At 32.3% G+C, this 20,833-nt stretch overlaps 4 protein-coding genes across 5 annotated transcripts; 3 read left to right on the forward strand and 1 right to left on the reverse strand.

The window, feature by feature from the left end:
* Positions 1 to 1,020: 1,020 nt before the first annotated feature.
* LOC143619237 (protein GAMETE EXPRESSED 2-like) lies at positions 1,021 to 1,915 on the forward strand. Its single transcript, XM_077091212.1, has 3 exons — positions 1,021 to 1,081; positions 1,153 to 1,458; positions 1,552 to 1,915. Exons 1-3 carry the CDS (start codon positions 1,021 to 1,023, stop codon positions 1,899 to 1,901), a joined length of 717 nt encoding a protein of 238 aa, XP_076947327.1. The 3' UTR covers positions 1,902 to 1,915.
* A 128-nt stretch (positions 1,916 to 2,043) lies between these two features.
* LOC143619238 (protein GAMETE EXPRESSED 2-like) lies at positions 2,044 to 5,511 on the forward strand. Its single transcript, XM_077091213.1, has 12 exons — positions 2,044 to 2,296; positions 2,366 to 2,572; positions 2,646 to 2,734; positions 2,833 to 2,974; positions 3,059 to 3,364; positions 3,450 to 3,574; positions 3,897 to 4,117; positions 4,190 to 4,417; positions 4,511 to 4,746; positions 4,814 to 5,046; positions 5,124 to 5,280; positions 5,363 to 5,511. Exons 1-12 carry the CDS (start codon positions 2,044 to 2,046, stop codon positions 5,509 to 5,511), a joined length of 2,346 nt encoding a protein of 781 aa, XP_076947328.1.
* Positions 5,512 to 8,311: 2,800 nt separating this feature from the next.
* LOC143619307 (protein LURP-one-related 11-like) lies at positions 8,312 to 9,517 on the forward strand. Its single transcript, XM_077091265.1, has 2 exons — positions 8,312 to 8,652; positions 9,167 to 9,517. Exons 1-2 carry the CDS (start codon positions 8,416 to 8,418, stop codon positions 9,515 to 9,517), a joined length of 588 nt encoding a protein of 195 aa, XP_076947380.1. The 5' UTR covers positions 8,312 to 8,415.
* Positions 9,518 to 14,903: 5,386 nt separating this feature from the next.
* On the reverse strand, positions 14,904 to 19,851 carry LOC143619365 (uncharacterized). 2 transcript variants are annotated; one of them, XM_077091313.1, is made up of 10 exons: positions 19,434 to 19,851; positions 18,788 to 18,848; positions 18,021 to 18,255; positions 17,707 to 17,945; positions 17,364 to 17,615; positions 16,667 to 16,847; positions 16,497 to 16,585; positions 16,351 to 16,424; positions 16,167 to 16,268; positions 14,904 to 15,175 (listed from the first exon to the last, which is right to left on the reverse strand). In XM_077091313.1, the coding sequence occupies exons 1-9, from the start codon at positions 19,733 to 19,735 to the stop codon at positions 16,190 to 16,192; spliced, it is 1,512 nt and encodes a 503-aa protein (XP_076947428.1). In that variant the 5' UTR covers positions 19,736 to 19,851; the 3' UTR covers positions 14,904 to 15,175; positions 16,167 to 16,189. The 2 variants fall into 2 exon arrangements, with proteins under 2 accessions (XP_076947428.1, XP_076947429.1); XM_077091314.1 differs by having other exon boundaries at positions 14,904 to 15,187.
* Positions 19,852 to 20,833: the final 982 nt, after the last annotated feature.

Below are 20,833 nucleotides of genomic sequence, written 5' to 3' on the forward strand. Positions count from 1 at the left end.
GGATATGGGTTGGCTGGGGGTTTATTGTAAAGTTGAGGTTTGAGATGGGGGTGGTTTGGTAGGTGTTGTGGTGGGTTGGGGATGGTGGTGGTGGTGGTGGAGGATGGGTTGGAGAAGAAAGAGAAAGAGAAAAAGAAAATATATTTTCTTTACTTATTTATTAAAATATTTAGTAAAATGAGATGGACGAAAATACCCCTTAAACTAACGGCATAGTTGGATGCCATTAGACGGTGGGACGTAATTGGCCAATGTTTAAAATTGTGAGAACGAAATTGACAAAATTTCAAAAATTGAACTGAAGTGACGAAAGTAGCAAAACACAGGGACGAAAATGGCTATTAACTCGTGCAACTATAAATAAACCTATAAATTACAAAACAAGTTATCTCATTTAAACATCACGTGTTATTCAACTTTTCTTAATATATATACAATTTTTACTCTTTAACTTTGACTAACCTATGATAATTTTAAAAATTTATATAAGATTGCCCCTTCATCTTTAACCCACAACTTGACAATTCTATTTAATGTTTTAACTTTCTTATATTTTTTATATATTATGCTTTAAAATAAAAAAAAACATACCGTTGCGACGAGCTTATTTTTGTCGACGTTTCGATATAAAAAGCTTTCAAAACCGATGTGTTTTTTAAAACTTACAAGTCAATGAAGCATTAAGGTACAACTTCAATATACAACTAATAAACCTATAAAATGTTCAAATACATACACATGTATTAATGTGCCAGAGTCTATGTTCAAACACTCGTTGCATCGTGCCGGAACTCTTCTAGTAATAATAATAATAATAATACGGAGTAGTAATAATAATAATAATAATAATAATAATAATAATAATAATAATAATAATAATAATAATAATAATAATAAAAAACGGATTTCCCTCCATTTATTTATCTCCACTCTACAAAATTAACTTGAAGCCATAACCGTTCTTAATTTCAATATGCAACTGCTTCTGCTTCTTCATTTCTGAAATCATCTTCATCAGCCATGTCTGCTCACTTGCTACTCGTCTTCTTCATGCTTCCACTTCCTAATCTGTCACTACCAGGTACACGTCTCATCTGTAATTCATAATAACATAAATAATTTTGTGTATTTACTGGGTAAGTTTTCGTGCAGATGATATGCCAACACTTGCATTTAATTTTGTGGATTGGGGAATTGTATTTAGAGCAGGTGAAACTGCAGCTATTAAGGTTGATGTATTGAAAGATTTCAAGTCCGAACAAGACGGACACTCTTTCTATCCAAATGTCTCAGTCAATGGTGTCATGGGGAACACTAGTCTTATTACTGACCTTCGGTTTGACAATGTTAACTGGACGATTTCCTTTATGCCCATTATGGAAGGCTCCTTCAATGTGCTTATTACCGATACTCGTTTCGGTGTTATGGATTCTAGTTTGCAGTACTATGTTGCACCAGGTGTTTGTTACACTTAAAGTTCTTTATTTTGCTTGTTTTTTTTATATTTGACTGACTAATAATGCTCAATAATATTTGTTTTTTTATATAAAGGTCCAATATATGAACCTGGTGGTGTTGTGTCATGGATGGGTCAAATGCATGATTTTGTAGCTGGGACAAAAGCTACAGTCTTCATACTTCCTAAAGATGCATTTGGGAATAATGTCACACGTATGACCGAAGGAGAAATTGTTTATCATTTTGAAGTCTATGCAACAACTTTGAACGGATCGAAGGCAGAGTTAGTGGATATAAGCAACAAAGAATGGGATGAATTTGGTGGTTATGTCTGCATTGAATTTGTTGCAGTCACAGCAGGACATCTCTTGGTTCACATAAAACACAAAAATAGTTTTTTAATTGGTTCCCCATTGTCTTTAACAATCCATCCTGGTATGTAATTTATGTAACATATGTTATTAATTGTGATCAATTGATTGCGTATATATTGTTATTATTTTTTGTTGAACAGATGTAGTTGATGTTGCAAACTGTTTGGCGCATCGGAGCACCGAAACAAAATCTTTTCAGCTGTTATCAAAGATGGAAACTTTTATTAGTCAAAGAGATAAATTCGGGAACCTTGTTCCCGGGCTGTATGAATTTGATATTGAAGTTATGGAGAAAGGGTCAAAATTGTCTTTACCAATTTGTGAGTCGGGATACAAGGAAGTATCCCCGGGCATTCAATCTTTTTCTTTCACGGTAGTTAAACCCGGAGACTTCATTCTCATCATCTCAGATAACCATAAGAAGAATATTATGAACATGCCATATGAATTTAGTGTCTACATAGGTACGTTTTTAAAGATTTGTCATCTTTCTGCTCAGTTTTCGTGAAAATGTTGATGTTTTTATTGAATAGGGTACTGTGATGATATGCATAGTGTTGTGAATGGATCTGGTTTAAATGATTCTGTCGCTGGTGAAGTTTCTAGATTTTCAATATCATTAAATGATGCTTATCAGTATCCTTCTCCAATTGAGGTAGAGTGGCTTCATGTACAAATTACACTGCCTTCACTCGCTCTTCGTGTAAATCCGCAAATACATCCAAGGGATTCTACTAATGGTATAAAATTTGTTATCATTTTTCTAACGTTATATTTTTCTTATCAAATTTTAAACTTTTGGATATTCAACAGGTACTCAGCCAACCGGGATGCTAAGTTACGATGCATTTGGTCCAACGGGGATGAGTTATGTTCCGTCTGTTTTCTCACATGATGATGTAGTAAGTACATTTTATGTTGCTTCCACATATATAGTCACATGTACTTTCAATGATTTATGTTTTAGACACTATATGAGTTTTTTGTTTATTATATTTAGGCTGCTGAGGACTTGATAACAAGGAGCAATCAGTTTGATGTCTCTTATGTGGCTGAAAAAGCCGGAGTATATGAAATTCGTGTATATTGTGGTAATATTCCACTAAATGGTGGCCATCCATTTATAAAGGTAGTAAGTGAAGGTATTCTAATATATGTATGTATGTGTGTGTGATTAATTATTATAAATTTTGGAGAATATAATATGTGTTTTTAACTTGGTGCAGCCGAAGCGAATCTGTCTATATCAGGAGTTATAAAATACAGGACAAAGGCTTCAGCAGTAATTGTAAATGATGTATTGTTGCGACTGGTGGATTCATTTGATAATCCGATATTGTCACAAGAACGGAAATTGAAACTGGTAATAGCTTCAAAGGATGGCTCTTTCTTTCCGTGCAGGTTTTATGACAATTATGATGGGACTTACAGTGGGTGCTACCAAGCATATAGTCCTGGATATTATGAGTTATGCATTTCATACGCTGGAAAACGTCTCTTGCCTTGGCCCTTTGGAATCCATGTTTTAGATAGTGAGTTTAAAGTTGATTTTAATACATAAAACAAATTTTTATATTTTTTTTAATGATTGAAATGGTCAAATTATGTAACTTTCAGGTAAGCTGTTCCCGACAGTCCACAATGATACTGTCAATGTTTGGCAAGATCAGTCCACGGAGTTTAACGTTCTAGAAAATGATATCTTCTTTGACGGAGAAGGAAGACTTATTTCCTTTGAAACGGTATGATTTGAAGTTTCTGATATTATCATTAGGGAAGATGAACAAGTTTATTATTTCTACACAAACTTACAGTTTTACCTTTCGTCCTTATAACAAGCACCATTCTTTACGTTGTCAGAAATTCCATCCGTTTGATGGATGGACATTAGATGGATCCAGTAATGTACAACACATGAGGGCATTTTAGTCTTTTAGGGACTATTTATGTAATTAACTCAAAAGATTTAAATAATTCATAAATAAAAACATGTATTTTGTCGTTAACGAATATTAATGAGAAAGGCGTAATTTGGTCTTGTTACTATTATTGTTGTTTTGGCAGCCGAGTCATGGATCACTTTTGAAGTATGGAACAACTCTCTTAAGATATACACCATATAAAGGATATTACGGATACGATAAATTTGTTTACAGAGTAGTAGATCCACATGTCAACTTTGGTGCTGGTGAGGTGGACATAAATGTCCTCACTATTCCTCCAAAGGTTGTTTCTTCTCCGAAACAGTTGCAGGCAGTTGAAGATACACTCAGTCCTCGATTCGGGTAAGCTGTCAAATGCTCTAGAAACTTCCAAAATGTTTTGCATTTTGCAGTTCTAATAATCTTCTTTCTCAGTGGTTTTTCTGTCTTTGAGATAGGATATTCTGATCCACTAGAAAGCATTTCTGTTATCCTAACCGCACGAAACGGGACTGTATTTCTTTCTCTTCTTTTAATGCAACTTTGGCATCCAATGTGGAATGAACTTACCGTCACTAAAATGGAAGGGACAGATGAATGCTTGAATATAACGGGCCGTTTGGAAGTCATTAACTTTGCGCTAAAGTCACTCCAATACATCGGGTACTTCATACGATTGATTAGTTATTAATTTATTATCGAGTGATTGGCATTTTGAATGTTTGATTATTGGCATGCGTGTTGTTTATGAAGCAGAAATGCAAACTTCAGTGGCGATGATGTTATTGCAGTCACCACCATTAATACAAATGGAAAAGGACATGTGGATGTTCCAATACATGTGGAACCGGTTAATGATCCTCCAGTTATTAACGTGCCTAAGTTTATTATACTGGAGAATGAGAATGAAAATAAAGGATTCTTGATATTTGATAGACGACGAGACACGTTTAATTTCTTCATTTGGGATCCAGATCATCATACTTTCCCAGGTACATTCAGTTATTAGATAATAAGTATTCAACTTATTTTCATTCCCATACATCTAATTCATGGCAGGGAATGAGACTGACTTCCGTGTGATGTTTTCGGTGGAAGTAAGTTCTGGAACATTATCAGCCAAACTGACAGCTCAGCTTATAAGCACAACTGAATTGAAGCCGAAAAGAAGCAAACAATGGCAACCCCTTGAAACATTTGTTAAAATCTCAAAACATTTTACTTTGAGCAATGTTAAAGGCATTAGATTTCTGGGAACGATTAACGAGTGCAACACTCTTCTTCAGCAACTAGTTTATTATGCGAGTATCAATCATGTTTCATGTTTTTAGTACTTACATATTCAATGTATGAACTATGATGATTGCAGGCTGACAAACATGTTGGAGTCCTTAGATTGAGGGTTAATGATATGGGGTGGTACGGTTGTTATCCCGATTGCTCTGAGATGATGTCAGCGCCTCTTATGTCTGAGGCTACTGTAAACTTAATAATAGGAATACCCATGAATTCATTAGTAGCTCATTGTAAGTTGATTTTATTTAGCTTCCAACTTTTACTATTATTATTTAATTTGTGCTACTTTAATGTTTACAACATGATGTGCAGCTCTTGGATTAGTGATTGTGATTGAATTCATTGTACTCTCTTCACTGGCTGTGATTTTGATGTTTTTCACGTGTAAATGTGTAATCGTTCTTTTACATGAAAAGAAGAAACGGCAAGCAGAGTCTCAGAATCTTCAACTTAATGAATAGATGGTGATTATTGCCTTCAACTTCTGATTATTTGTTTTTTATTATCATTTATTTTGCTTTTGATGGTTTCCTTTTGTTTTGTGCAGTCAAGTATTATATGGTTACCTTTTTTTGTGATGGTTATATCATTAGGAGTTCCCATTGATGTCCACCTAAATTTTTACTCAAAATGTTGAACAATGAACATGTGTTTTGAGCAAGCATCATGAAACAAATTAACACGCTCACGTGGTAGATCAAATCATTTGCATTTCGGTTATGCCCAATGTGTCGAAACAACTAGACCATTTCTATAGCCGTTCATAATGAAACTTGTCAACGCCATGTCACAATGCCATCCAAGTCGCGCCTTTGTAGCTTGCCCATGCCTAACTACCTAATGTGTGTTGTGGATGATATTATATATCAAAAGTGCAAATGATTATAGAACTCATATATTAAGATCATATCATCTACGGTGAAGATAACTACAATAAACCTTTGCTAATGTATTTTGTCTAATAATGTCAATATATGGGTATTGAAATGTTAGCGTTCAGACATAAAGATATTAGATATATACGGAGAGAATCACTTACTTCCTTCCGGTACGGACACATGGCATGCATGTGACATCCAGTTTAAGATGAAGTAAATTGAGGTGGCGTTTGCGTGATTTCGTTTGTCCAGCCATCCAATTTTCAGATTTTAATGAATGGAAGAAAACGTGAGGGACACTGTCAAATATCTCCCCGCCCCCCCCCCCCCCCCCCCCTTCTTCTCCACCACACACACACGCTTGCGCACGCATACACATATAATGTTGTTTTATTATTTTTTTTAAAGAACTTAAGGTGTTTGAATTTGAAAACATAGAATATAATGGTTATGTTTCAATTGGTCAAAATTTGATAGACCGCGTTTGAATTTGTTTGAAAGTGAATGCACTAGAGAAGCAGGGACGCTCTAAATGTTTTATATTATTTAATATTTATGGTTTTAAATTCTTCACGAAGTAGTGCCGTGTCGTAGTGTTGATCCCTATAGCCTTAAATGGACAAGAACACATGCTAAAGCCTCCATTTGTACAAGACTTAGGATGACCTTAATAAGACTAATTACTATCAAATTAAACTTTTCTTTAATTAATCATAAATTGATTTGTTTGTGATTGATCACAGCTTTGATTAGCTGTCAAAGTTGTGACTTTTCAACAATGGTCGCATCTATATCCCTGCTAATACTCGACGGTGTTTATAAATGTAATCAAGGAGTAATCTACCCAAATATATAATGATAGTTTTTAGGTTCGGTCGGGTGTGTATATATGATATTTTCAATGTCTATAATTAAGAATATATATATATATATATGGGTTGGATCAAATACAAATGAAATTAATGTGTTAAACGTGAGAATCAAGTAGAGTAATTAAGTAATTACTCTATGATAATTAATTACTCTATAATGTAATTACATAATTACCCTACTTGTATATATATAATTACTCCACTTGATTCTAACGTTTAGCATATTAGTTTAATTTGTACGTTAACACCTTCCCCTATATATATATATATATAATTGTTCCTATTAAGATAAGTACATGTTAATAGAATAATGATACAATAATTTTTTTTCTTTATAATGTCGACTTTCTTCTTTTCAATGAAACAATAATTAGCAATCATATTATATATCTTGTTTTAAATAAGTTAAAGTAATTAGCTAGGCAAATACAATAATCCGATCAACATCCTACCACAGCGTATGTCGATATAGTGAATATTCAACCCAATGGTCCCAATCACACCCAACATCTAGTAATTGAACTGGGAGCTCTCTTATAGTACAAACTACATTTCACAAGTCTCTAATCTAACCATGAATATGATTTGCATATAACGCAAGCTGGAGACACTAATAATCTAAACATCTTTCAGTATAATAATTAAAACTCACAAATTTTAAATACTAGCTAACAACGTCTAAATAGCTTGTCTCTAGACTTATTTTTTTTAAACGCCAACTTTCATTAAAGCCACTCTAGACTTATAGTTGAATAATCTTTGAGTGTAAACAATTTTAAAACCGTGTGAAATATAAATATGTAGTTTATTATTTCATCGTTTTAATTTATCACTCCTTAGATTACCTTAAATTAATCAATAGAATTAGAATATAGTAGCTGATGATGCGAAAACGGCCGTACGTACAATTGTCGGATTTTGACCTCAAATATTATTAAATAAAGTTGGTAGAAATTACCAGAAAAGTTATTCCCTTGTGTTTACAAGCCTAGTTAATTGTTAGTACAACTTTGGATAGTTTTGATCGATATCTATATTATTAGCAAGCAAACGTGTTCTAATTAAATTGATAGTACTTAAAAATATTAGGTTACAAGGTAAAATTGTTATTTTCTTAAAATAATATACTATATTAGCAAATTAGTCTTTAGACTTTGCGGATAAATGTCAAGAGACGTGCGGTATACGTATTACGTAATACATCTATTCATTACCAAATTAGTTTTACTAGTAATAGTTTACAAAATATCGATACTTGTTATCATATTAAATATCGTCTCAGAAAACTTGAAGTGTATAATTAATATAAAAAATAACCCAACTTTTATAACCATTAGGGGCCGGTTGGTAATATATATTCTTCTTATTAGTAGTTAAGTGTATAAAATTAACTTTAAATCTATGGTTATAGTGAAGATAACCTTCAAGACTATTTAATAATTTGTGGGGTTCTAGATATGGATCATTTGTCACTTGGACAGACATGAATGCACTTCCAAGAAGCTGACCTAGCAAGCTACATGCAAATATGTATAAACTAACTACCATTTATGTCTATATATATACAACCTTTTGCATCTTCTAACAAGACTTGCTTTATTTCTTCTCTCCTTTAATGTCTAGGGTTTATCCTCAAACACATTCACCTTCTTCTTCTGACTTAACAGCTAATTTAAAGCCAGAATCGTTCACAATTTGGATGAAATCTTTAGTTTTCAACACGCATGGATGCACCGTATATAATTCAAAAGGCGAAATTGTTTATCGGGTTGATAATTACGACAATAAATGTGGTCAAGAAGTTTATCTTATGGATACTAGAGGAAAAGTTTTATTTTCCTTGCTACGAAAGGTACAAATTCACTTGACTTAGATTTATTTGTATATCGAGTGTAAACGAGTTGAGCCTAGGCCCTTCAAGGCTCAGGTTGTTTAGTTTACGAAAGCTAGAGCTTGCTCGGCTCAGGATCGAATAGCTTGAGCTCTCGGTTTGTTTATTATATATTAATCAAGTTGTATATATTTTTAATTGTTTTTATATATATCCATAGTTATAATTTTTATATATAACATATTACAAATTATTTAGTTATTTTATCATAATCTAATATATAATTGTAATAAATATATAATTATATATCTTATATGTTAAATAAAAAGGGTATAAGTAATATAGTCTTGTTAATTTATGCTTGCAATCCTATACTCAAACTCAATAAGTGAAGTTTGTGCCCATTTATTTAAGAGCTTGATTTTAGTAGCAAGTTGATCTCAAATAACTCAAGCATTACACTGACATAAACATGCATGCAGTTTATTATTTAAGTTACAAATTGATGTTTACTGTTGTTATATTATGGTTGCAGAAATTACGATTATTCGGTTGTTGGGATGGATATAAATGGGATGCTTGTAGTGCACAAAAACAACTATGGTTTCGTGTAAGAAAACATCGAAGCATTTTCGTTAGTTTGTGCAATGATATAACACGCTCAGAATGTACATACAAGATTGTTAGAATGGATTGTAAATTAGGATTCAAGATTGTAGATGCTGATCAAGAAGGTGCACTTGTTGCGGAGTTTAAAGAGAAGCAAACAACCACAGGGATTAAGTTTGGAAGTGATGTGTTTACGTTAACTGTACAACCCCGTGTCGACCAATCATTAATCATGGCAATTGTCATGGTGTATGGGTTGATAAATAATCAGATTTGATGGGAATAAAATAGTCAAATTTACTAGGTTTGATAATATGTGTGTAGGACCTCAATTTTCTCCATGTTGTAATATTTTTGTTTTCATATTAGATTCAATTGATTTGTTGAACTTTAAGTTCGTGTTCGTTTCATAAAATTCGTGAGAATTCAATGGAATTGAAATTAAAATCTCATGACATGAATTGTTCGTTTAGCTGGAATTGGAATCTTAATTCCATTTTGATGTGTTCGATTCAAAGAATTGGAATTAGAATTCAATTCCTTCAAATACAGGGATTTCAAATCCTTCCAAAATGTGGAGAGATTCAAGGAAATTCATAGGAATCTTATCTCGATTTTTTTTACGAGGACAATGAATAAAACATTTTAGTTTTTTTACTTTTTTACTTTTTTATTTTTAATTTATATATTGAGTTATGAATTTTTTTATTATTATTTTTGAATATTATTTTGAGGGGTTTTTGATCTTAATATAAAACTCATAAAAAATTTCAAAAATATAATAAAAAAATCATAACGCAAAATATAAATAAAAAACAAAAAATCTAAAAAAATTAAAATGTTTTCGCCGTTATCATAGTAAAAAAAACCTTCTTGATTTCTAGTCACTTGTCAAATGAATACATTAAGAATGTGTTTGGATTTCAGTTCCCCCCAATTCCAATTCCTATTGAAATATTCATATTCCAAATCCAATTCCATTTTATTTCGTGAAACTAACGTGCCCTAAAGGTTTTATATATGGAAACCAGATGCACACTGAGAAAGAATTTGTTTTAGAAAATAGCCAGATCGATATATGTTTTAACAAATATGATACGGTACAGTATGGTATTGTAGTGACGTATAGTATAATTTAGTTTGAGATGGCTTGTGTAATTCTCTGACACTCTATATTGAATTAAATCCGGATAGAGATATGCTAATTGTGTATGTTTACCCTTGGTTCATCTACACCAATGGAGTTTATGGGAGGTCCGCTTTGTGCGGATGTGAGGTGGCGGACTAGCTTGTGCTGTGGAGGATGTCTGGCAAAAGCCTAGTCCTTAAATTCGGACTTACAAGTAACTAACGTTTGGTGTGGCCCCCACTCTTAATCTTTCACGCACATATATTTTATATATGATTGTAGCAACGCGTATGTGAATTCTACCTACCAAATAAATACTTTCAATAAAAAAAAATAACCAATCTTTTTATTTAAACTCAATACATTCTCTTTAGTTTTTAAAAAGATTGGTTACTTAGGGATCATTTGGGTTAAAGTTAAAAAAAAGGCGAACACGTACAATATATAGTTTATTGCATATAAATTTTCATCCTTAACATCTGAATTATATTGTGTAACTCATCAAATGGATTAATGGGTTGTGAAGAACATACTATAATCAAGTTATAAACAATTCGTAAACATGTTAACCGGGCATAACATGATTAATTAAGAAGTAATAAATTTAGCATGATAATTCAAACATAGCATGCATACGTACTTAAATGTGTTTTAACAATTTTCATATCTGACATACTTTTCAGTCATCAATTTGCTATGTTACTCAACTTGTTTTTTATTTCTTATAATTAAAAATCAACAAATGCAGCTTTAAAATTAAGGAATAATTATAGTATAAACAAATTAATTAAAAAAAGTAATGTAAAAGGGGATAGTATTTAAATAAGAGAATCCTTATACCTGCTACACTTGATCAAGACAGAACCGACGTCATAAGAGCTAGATACCTTCATGTCCCATAGAATTTCAAGATCATTAACAGTCACGTAACTTAATTTATTCTATTATTAGTTAATTATCAACTAGCTCAAGCTGATCAGTATCAGATTGCTAATAGAGAAACATTTTTTCATTCTATATTTATATTTTATACATTTTCTAAATCACTTTAATAATTATTTATATATATGTCTATATATTTTGTAAGTGCACTAATTAGCAAATGTGTTTTCTATTCTCTCTAACTACCGATAAAATGTTATCACCGACTGGTGTGTGCATTGGTGATCGACAGTTAAGTTTAAAACCACAAAAACTAAATTTCTAATAGTCGTGTTAATTCTTCTAAGATTTTTGACTGATCTCTAACCGATAGATTACTTGACAAAAGAGAATAATTATCGGTAATATGTCAAAAATTACTGATGTGTTTTAAAGACTAGATTTCAAATAAGATTTTCTTTTTGTGATTTCAGTTACTGAGACAAAATGGTGACGGCTATATATCAAAACATTTTTTTAATTTATAACTGAAGTTGGCAGTTGATTTATAAGGTCTTAATTTACTTTATGATCTTTCAGTTCTTTAAATTTACTTTTACTTTCTTCGCTATCGTGGATGGCAAATCTCTATTTTACGACGTTCTTTAGTGTATACCTTCTTATGAATTTGTTTATTGAGTTCTCTTGTTTGGATTTAATCTATATATGGTTCACTTATGTGAAGGTCTTAATTCATGTTATGTTAAATCTCGCGAATTGTCGACATCAGTTTTATGGTTTAACATGATTTTACTCCTTTAACAATATGCATGTAACACAATAAGCTTCCCTTAATGTTTTAACTTTTAAGGAAAGTTAAATTTTAACCATACTAAACTCTATTGTTGTAGATGATCATGTAAAGGTATTTGTACTTACAGTTTTAAGTAAGAATGGATGATCGGATGGTAATTAACTAATTAAGCATGCATTGTCCTCTCAAGACTCACAAGAGTCCGGTTATATATTGAGGTATCCAGTGATATAACATACTAACATCGACCCCGCATCATTTGGTGTAATTGGTGGCAAAGGTGGTTTAGTTTCAAAATGGTAGTCAGGAGTTCGATCCTCAATAAGGATGATTTGTAAATAATATATTTTGTTGTTCAAAATAAAATCAAAATCAATAGGCTGTCAAATGGTTAAAAATTGGTAAGAAAACAAGTAACTTTGACACTCAAAAGCGACGGCTCCATTGGGAAAAAAAGAAGAAGAAACATTTTTCAGTAGAATCGACCCATCATCAACGAATAGTCTAAGCCAAGAAATAAAGGCTCTCGTTAACGTGTCAAAGATTTGCATTAGCTATTACAAGCATTCACCACATACTTACTATCGCATTACTTTGATCTTGTATGAATCATAATAATATAAAATAGCCCATAACACCAAAATCAAAACACTTATTTAAAGCTTTTAATCCATGATCATAAATAAGGTTGATGTAAAGCAAATGTCATGTCCGATGTCATTAACTGTACGGGTTTCTTTAGTTTAGAAAATAATCAAGTTGAGACACCTTTATCATGAGCTAGCTTGATTTTGTATCTATTTGTACCCGTGATCAATAATTAGAGACATAATAATCAACGATTCACACGATGTGGTACCACAAACTATCTATATGTAAGAAATATGAACAAAAAGACAAATACACCCCTACTTCACGGTTTGCAACTTAACACATTTAGGATCAAAATGTCAAAACTTTTAATTTAATTTACTTTATAAAATATTAGAACTAGAAGTTTAGGACAGCTAAAAGCCATAGTTTATTATTTTAGCATCTAAAGTGTGTTAGAATAAAGCAAACGAAACAAAACAAACTGAAAATAGTAAATAATATTTTATTTCAATATTGGAGCAAATGGGAACTATGTGTTTCCAGCCAGTAGTTTAGCCATAACTTGGAATGCTAAATCATCATTTAGTGAGATTATGAATCATTAAGCAATTAACAGATGTGAAAAGGTGAAAATATATGTATATATTTATATGAAAAGATATGTATTAGGGGATTTTAGAAAGTGAAAAGAAATATATGGTTACTACATGTGTTGTAATCTAATATATATAGTGTTACGTTAAAGCTATGTAGACAGTAGGTTTTAACCATCATGTTTAATTTTTAGCAAGCGCGGATTTCACTAAAAAATAAATAAAAGAAAGAAAATTGAATGTGTGTATGTGATTAGTGGAGAGTAGTAGATTCGCATTTTCTTTGTGTTTCTGTAATGAGGTAACGTCTCTCTCCCTACCCCCCCCCCCCCCTCCCCTTTAATATGAGTGATTCGGTGTTTAATTAGGTTTTTGGATGAAGTGGAATCAACCCCCACCAACACACACATTGTCTCAACATTAAGGAGTCATTGTTAAGTATGGATAATTCAGTAAAATAAAATGTTATTATAATACCATAAAAACTAATATTACTTCATTTTATGTGAAAATAAACACCTTTTAACTACTTTTTATATATTAAATATACTTTATATAAAGTGTGTTGAACTTGTTTGAAATGTATGTATTCATGAATCGACAATAAACATTAAACTACAGATACACTCATTGTAAATGTAAATGTTTTACATGTATTTTTCTTTTTGTGATGTGAATCTCATGTAAACGCTTTTGTTAACGTAAAACACTACCTCATCAATTTTTAGTCGTGTGAGTTAGTATATTTTGCATGAATTTTTTTTTAATCCATGTTAGAGGGTGTTTGGGATTGCTTATTATAGCCAACTTATGACTTATAAGTTACTGAAAAGATAAAAAAAAGTGTTCGGGATTGTTTGATATGTGAGAGGATAAGTTGATAGGTTATAATATGTTACAATATTGTAGCTTATGAATCCCAAACACCCCCTTAATGTATTTGCACACTTGGAATATCACTTACTCAAAGTTTAATTAGTTAAATATATATATTTTTATAAAATATGCTCTTTAGATAAGTTTATATATTGTGCATGCCATAGCTAGGAATGACATACATCAGATCACTTTAGGTCTACCTGAAATATACAACAATTAAACAAACTCCTCTCGTAAAAACTTGCTAAATCAAGACGTGACTAAATCAGTCAACACCACCATGACCAGTGTTTGTCACTATCACTAACGCACAGTCGTCGAAAAAGTATTGATATTTGTTTCCAAAAATGTCTCTTCAAAGTTCAAACCAAGCATATGTTGCCAGACATGCGTATCCAAACCACATTGGTATATGCTGGTTTTATAAGATCGTTCAATAGATTACTTTTAAGTAAACCATATAAACATTTATAATTTATACCTATTGTTTTAACTATAACCTATACACTACTGTATAACAGCAGCGTCTCTTTTGTCTCCCTGTATATAATTGAGCCGCATTACAGACAAGTGCTCATATGGTTGTCAACTTAAAATTGATTTATACACAATAAGATTAACAATTGGCGACGACTATGATGTTTCAAATATTGTTTATATTGCTTAGCTACTAAAGAGAATCAAGAAACATATACTGTTAATGTGAAAAAAATCAAACACAGGAAGAAGTTTCAAGTTCATATCCAACATAAATGTAAAATAAAAAAATATATATAAAAAGAAAAAAGCTCAGCAAGATGTCTTTTTTTTTTGTTTTTCTTTTTTTTTCCACTCTTTTTTTTGGGGTTTTTTTATGAATGCAGAACAAACTACATCGAGTACACGCTATTCACCACAATCAGCTACAACTAGCATATAACAGATTCTAAACTAAAAGGAGAGGTGCGATAAAGATGCTAACATTTGTAAACCGGTTGTGTTGAATTGCTGTAATTCTCTATCCCATGTTTCATGTATCAGCAGCTCCTTTCTTCACGTTGATTTAAAAATTGAAATGTTTTAAATCTGCAGAGTTCACTGATATAAGGTAATTTGTTAATTTGATCACAAAATACTAGAAATATATGAAGTAGAGTTAATACAACTCGGGGGGGGGGGGGGGGGGGGGTGTCAAGCACAACGTGTAATAAAAACAGTAGCATTTCATTTCTATAATTTTTAATCATACCCTTGTTAAGTAATTCCAAGTGTTTATAAAATTCAGATATAATTTAACATATAAATAACATATATGTACAACCTAAAAAGATATACACAACATCCTAAGCCATACCTAGAGGCATCAATTAACTATTAATTGCTCCTTAAATTCAGATATTGAGAGAACAAATTTAGCTCTTCAAAAAATTTTTATTATGTTGAGTCACACATCATTTTAAGTTTTCTATCTTTAATTGTTGTGTTAAGTGTCACATGATTCTATTAGACAGACATAAAAGTTCCCTTAAGCCACGTATTTGGCCCGGACCATGAGACCGCATGCATTTCTAATGTACTTGGTACACACACCAGAGATTTTGTGTAATGTTCAATTAATTAAATAAACTGAGATTTTAGAGCAGGTATGGTATAAGCCCATGTATTGGTACTCTTCATTTCTTGTGCTACAAATTTAGCCATAACAAATTTGTTCAATGAGAGGGTTGATAATATGTTTATACGTGTACTTATTTAAAAAAAAACATACTGTTTCAAGCATTAATAACTTTTTTTTTTCAAACATAGTAACTTACTGTTTTATATGCTAAAAAAAGAAATAAAAATAAAATTGGCTTAAAGCAGTCAACGTAACCAAACTGATTTCAACTGATCGATAGTTTGGTTTGAATGACTAGCTTTACCCAAATGGGTAAGAAAAATTCTTAAACCGAGATCGCCTGTTTAGCCGAGATTTTTACCCTACATACTCATATTGGCACCTCTATTAAACATTGACATGTGCACTACTCTGGGCATCTAAGTCAATTACCACACATTACAAGAAACACTTACTAACCTTTGCAAAGCATTTTCAATGAATCACCGGCAATAGATAGCTTGATCAATTTGAGGAGGAATTTGTTTAATCTCAGTTCCCAACTCCTGTTCAATTCTATACCTGTAGAACAGCACAAAGATATTAATTAGGTAAACTGTAAAGTATAGCAAGTTATGTCACTTGGAAATATGAGACTACATACAAGTTGAAGCGGTCTTCATAGGTTATCAAATTCACAGCCAAACCCAGATGTCCAAACCTTCCGGACCGACCCACCTACAATCACAACACCAATATTTCACTTCATAACATTAGCTCAAGCATGTAAATTTGTTTAAAAAAGCATACCCTGTGCAAATACGTCTCGGCATTCCTAGGAAAATCAAAATTGATAACAACATTGACTGCCTGTATATCTATACCCCTTGTGAATAGATCTGTTATAGCAAAAACAAAATCAGTTATTTCTTTTTTTTTCCTTTTGATAAATAAATTTTTAATAGCATTTTAGCATTTACCGGTACAAACAAGATTTCTGCATGCGCCGTTACGGAAGTCGTGAAACACTCGATTACGGTGATCTTGCAACATTTTAGCATGAATATAAAAACAAGAATAGCCTAGCTCTGTAATCTTCTTGGCTAATAGCTCTACACGGTTCACAGAGTTGCAGAAAATGATGGATTGGTTGATTTGCAGCTGCACATAAAATCAGTTATTTCAAAAAAAAAAAGAAAAATATGTTCAGTAGACCATACGTGAACTGTTCGGCAGAAAGTACGTTTATTCAATATACGAACAAACATGAACAAAAATTTGGTTCATTTACTTTTAGTTAAACGAACGAATGAACACATGTCTTGTTCGTTCATCTATGTCCATTAGTTCGAGTATTTCCAAATTTGTTGGTTTATGATTCAAATTTTTTTTGGCCAATTGCAACTTAGTTTAGTTTTAATAACTTTTTAGGCATAACCATTGTTCTACACATTACTTCTAACTGGTTTCAGCTCAGTTATGTTCATTCATTTATATTGTTAAAGAACAAAGATCAACGAACATGAACATGTCTTAACAAAAGAACACGAACAAGAAAATCGCGTTCAAGTGTTTGTGTTCAATCGTTTGTTTGATTAAAGTAAGAACAAAGACGAACATGCTTTGTTCGTGTTCGTTCGGTTCGTTTACAAGCCAAGTTGTGAGTTGTGTCCAAACCTTTGAGAAAAGTGTGTTGAGGCAGTGAACCTTTTGCCTTTCTTCTACAAAAGCATAATATTGTGTGATACCTTTAAGAGTAAGCTCATCCATTAAGTTAACAACATACGGTTTTTTCAGGTATCTGTCTTTGAAATCTTTGACAGTAACAGGAAATGTTGCCGAAAACATTAAAATTTGTCGGTTCGCAGGAAGAAAACTGATTAGTTCCTCCACAGACGGTTGAAACTCGGGAGATAATAACTTATCAGCCTGAATTATAAAGGAACTAAAGTCAGAACCAAATAACCAAACAGTAATTACTAAACTAAACGGCGAAAATGTTATTATTAAATATTGATACCTCATCCATAACAAGCATTGCACATTCATTAAGTTTGCAAATTCCTTTTTTGGTAAGATCCAGAATTCTTCCAGGAGTACCAGCGAGTAAATGAACGGGTTGATATAAACGCATGATGTCATCTTTTAAGCTTGTTCCTCCGGTTGTGACCATTACTTGAATTTGTAAATGCTTTCCGAGTTCCTTGCAAACTTGTGAAGTTTGAAGAGCTAATTCTCTGGTTGGAACCAGAATCACAACTGTATATATTATTGGCACCACAAGTTAGCAATAATAATATCATTTGCAAGTATTAAAGACATGTAAATAATAACCTTGGATAACATTGTTGTCTGTATCAATTTTCTCAAGAGCGGGAATGCAAAAGGCTGCGGTTTTCCCGGTTCCATTTTTAGCTCTCGCGAGAATATCACTACCGGTTAAAGCAATTGGAATACTTTCTTCTTGTATAGGAGAAGGTCTTTCAAAACCCTTTTCATATATTCCCATAAGTAGCTCTCGTTTCAAGAAGTAATCTTCAAATTCATTTCCTTTAGTTGCTGTGACATCCTGTATAGTAAAATACAGGAAAAAAAATGATCGTCTACTATCATAATACATGATATAAAGTAACAGACTAGAGTTTAAAAAAACCGTCAAAAGAACTTCATCCCATAAATGGATTCATCTTCCATTTCTGGAATATCGCAGAGTCATGAAAAGTTTTATTTTCAAGATTTTAACTTAGTTAAATATCAGCCCTTCATCATTAAAACTGTATTCGCGTCATCCACTATAATAGTCGACGCCACTAATACAGAATAACAATGAACTCATTATGCTTTTGATTTTCTCTAAGAAAACGAAACATGTATGCTCGACCATGCATTTTGTAGGTTTGTAAGGTTGTGTTACTTTTTATAATCAGATGATACATAACTTGCTATTAACAACACGGTAGCATAATGACAGTCATAAACAACAGATATGCTATTTACGATACACAGAAAATGAAAATGTTAAGAAAAACAAGCTCCAGAAAGGATCTATTATTATTATTATTAAGAAGCACATCACATAATGTCAACTGTTGCATGCATACCTCAGTCTTGTAACGTTTATCCGCTGCCGGTATGTTTAACTGTGCCTTCCAATCTTGAGAACTAAAACCACAAAACAAATAAATAAATTCACGGCCAGCTTACAAATAGTTTAAACCACACACGACATATACGTGTTCGCAAACATTACAGAATTAAAGCAAAGAGGGAACTTCAGTTGCTCACACACGAAAAAAATGCAGAGTATCAGTCAAGATGATACTTGGAAACCATATCCTAATTTCCTAACTCCTAAGAGTTCTTGGTAGCTATTGAGCATTCTTTTGGTCTAACAATTTCATAAATTTTCCTCAATCAAAACAAATCAAATAAAAATCACAGAAAATATATGCATCTACAAAAATATTCCGTCACTCAAGAAGCAAAAAATGCAAGAGAAATGCATATATTGGGCGTAGGCGCAATAAGAGAGGGGCTTTAACAAGTATGATTATTGTATCAAATATTTCACAGTACTAGCAATGGCAGTTGAACATGAAATAAACATGTAAACCTACACACAAGTCCTTAAAATCACCATTTATTATCTGTACTAAATCATATCACATCCTTACTAACAAACCTAATTAAACACATATAAAAGTCAATTATTGTAAATAATTAATTATATGAAATTACAAATTTGACCTTGAATCTACGGACTGCACAGTTTTTTGGACTTCGAAATTGATATTATTATTATTATTGTTACTCGTAGTAGAAGAAGCAGGGGCGTTAGGGTTGAGTTTTTGCCACTGCTGCTTCTGATTGTAGTGCTGTTGATTTGGCGGTGGCAGGTAGTGTTGTTGCTGTTGTTGTTGGAATTGATTTGGATTACGGTGGTGGTAATTAGGGTTTGTTTGAAAATTACCACCGCCGCCGCCGCGGGGGTTGTTCCCGATACCGGGAGGATACCGGCGATTGTTACCGTCGTTGTTGTTGTTATTCATCGGAAGATGATGAAGATTATTATTATTATTATGTTGATTGTGTGTTCAAGGAGGTTTTGGGTTGTTTGAAGAAAGGAGAGTCGGGTGGGTGCGGAGTGAGCGATGCGTATAGTGTGTGTGTGTGTGTGTGTGTGTGTGTGAGTTCAACTGTTGACGGCGATAGGAGTTGTTAATTAAAAGGCCTCATCCAATCCAAAATAAATAAGGTATATTTATAAAAGCAAAATAATATTATATGATTTTATAAAAAGAGAACAGAAGTAAGTAAATTTATAGAAAATGTGAAAAAGAATATACATGAATCAAACGTAAAAGATTAGATGAGTTGGATTTATTTTTGATTTCTATAAATCTCTCGTCTTTCTCTACCGCAATATTAGTGAACGTCGGCTTATTCTTCAAGTTCCTGACGATTGTAGACTTTTTTCTTTTCGTGGAATATAATCTATGTATTTCCTTTCAATACTCAAGGAAGATTGTTGGAAGTTATGTGGTATCCATCTAGATAGATGTGCGAACAGAATTAGTGATGAAACGTAAGTCATGATTCACAAAAGTTAAGTCAGTTTATGAAGACCAACTCAAGGATCGCCAAAGCTACATTTGAAGAGACAATATTCTAGTGACAGAAATAGATATCATGACTTATGCTTCTACACCTTGCTCGGACACAAAAATAGATATTTGAGCATCAACGCCTATGCTTCTACATCCCTGCTTGTTGTCCACATCGCAATAAGCACAAAATAGTATACACTATATTGATCACAATCACGTATTTAAATCAAGTAAACACAAAAGATGAGAGGGGGGGGGGGGGATATAGAGCAATTGTAAACCAAACTTTCTGTTTTTATGGGGTTTCAATTATTATAACATATTCTTGTATCTTGAGGTTAATCATTATGTCTTTGTATTATTATCTTTGTTATAAATAAAAAATATATTCTCTCTTTACTCGTAGTTGATAGTTTGATTTATCATTTCGCACAACTTAGCTCTCTTTGAAATCATTAATTGCATCAGTTGTTGTTCAAACAACCTACAAGGGACCAATAACGATGTTGATCCATGAAGGTTGGTTTAAAAGTGAGTCTT

The sequence above is a fragment of the Bidens hawaiensis genome, unplaced genomic scaffold, assembly GCF_021521415.1.
Source record: "Bidens hawaiensis isolate Kalapana, Puna unplaced genomic scaffold, B.hawaiensis_p1.1 tig00002423_1, whole genome shotgun sequence".
Classification (NCBI taxonomy): Eukaryota; Viridiplantae; Streptophyta; class Magnoliopsida; order Asterales; family Asteraceae; genus Bidens; species Bidens hawaiensis.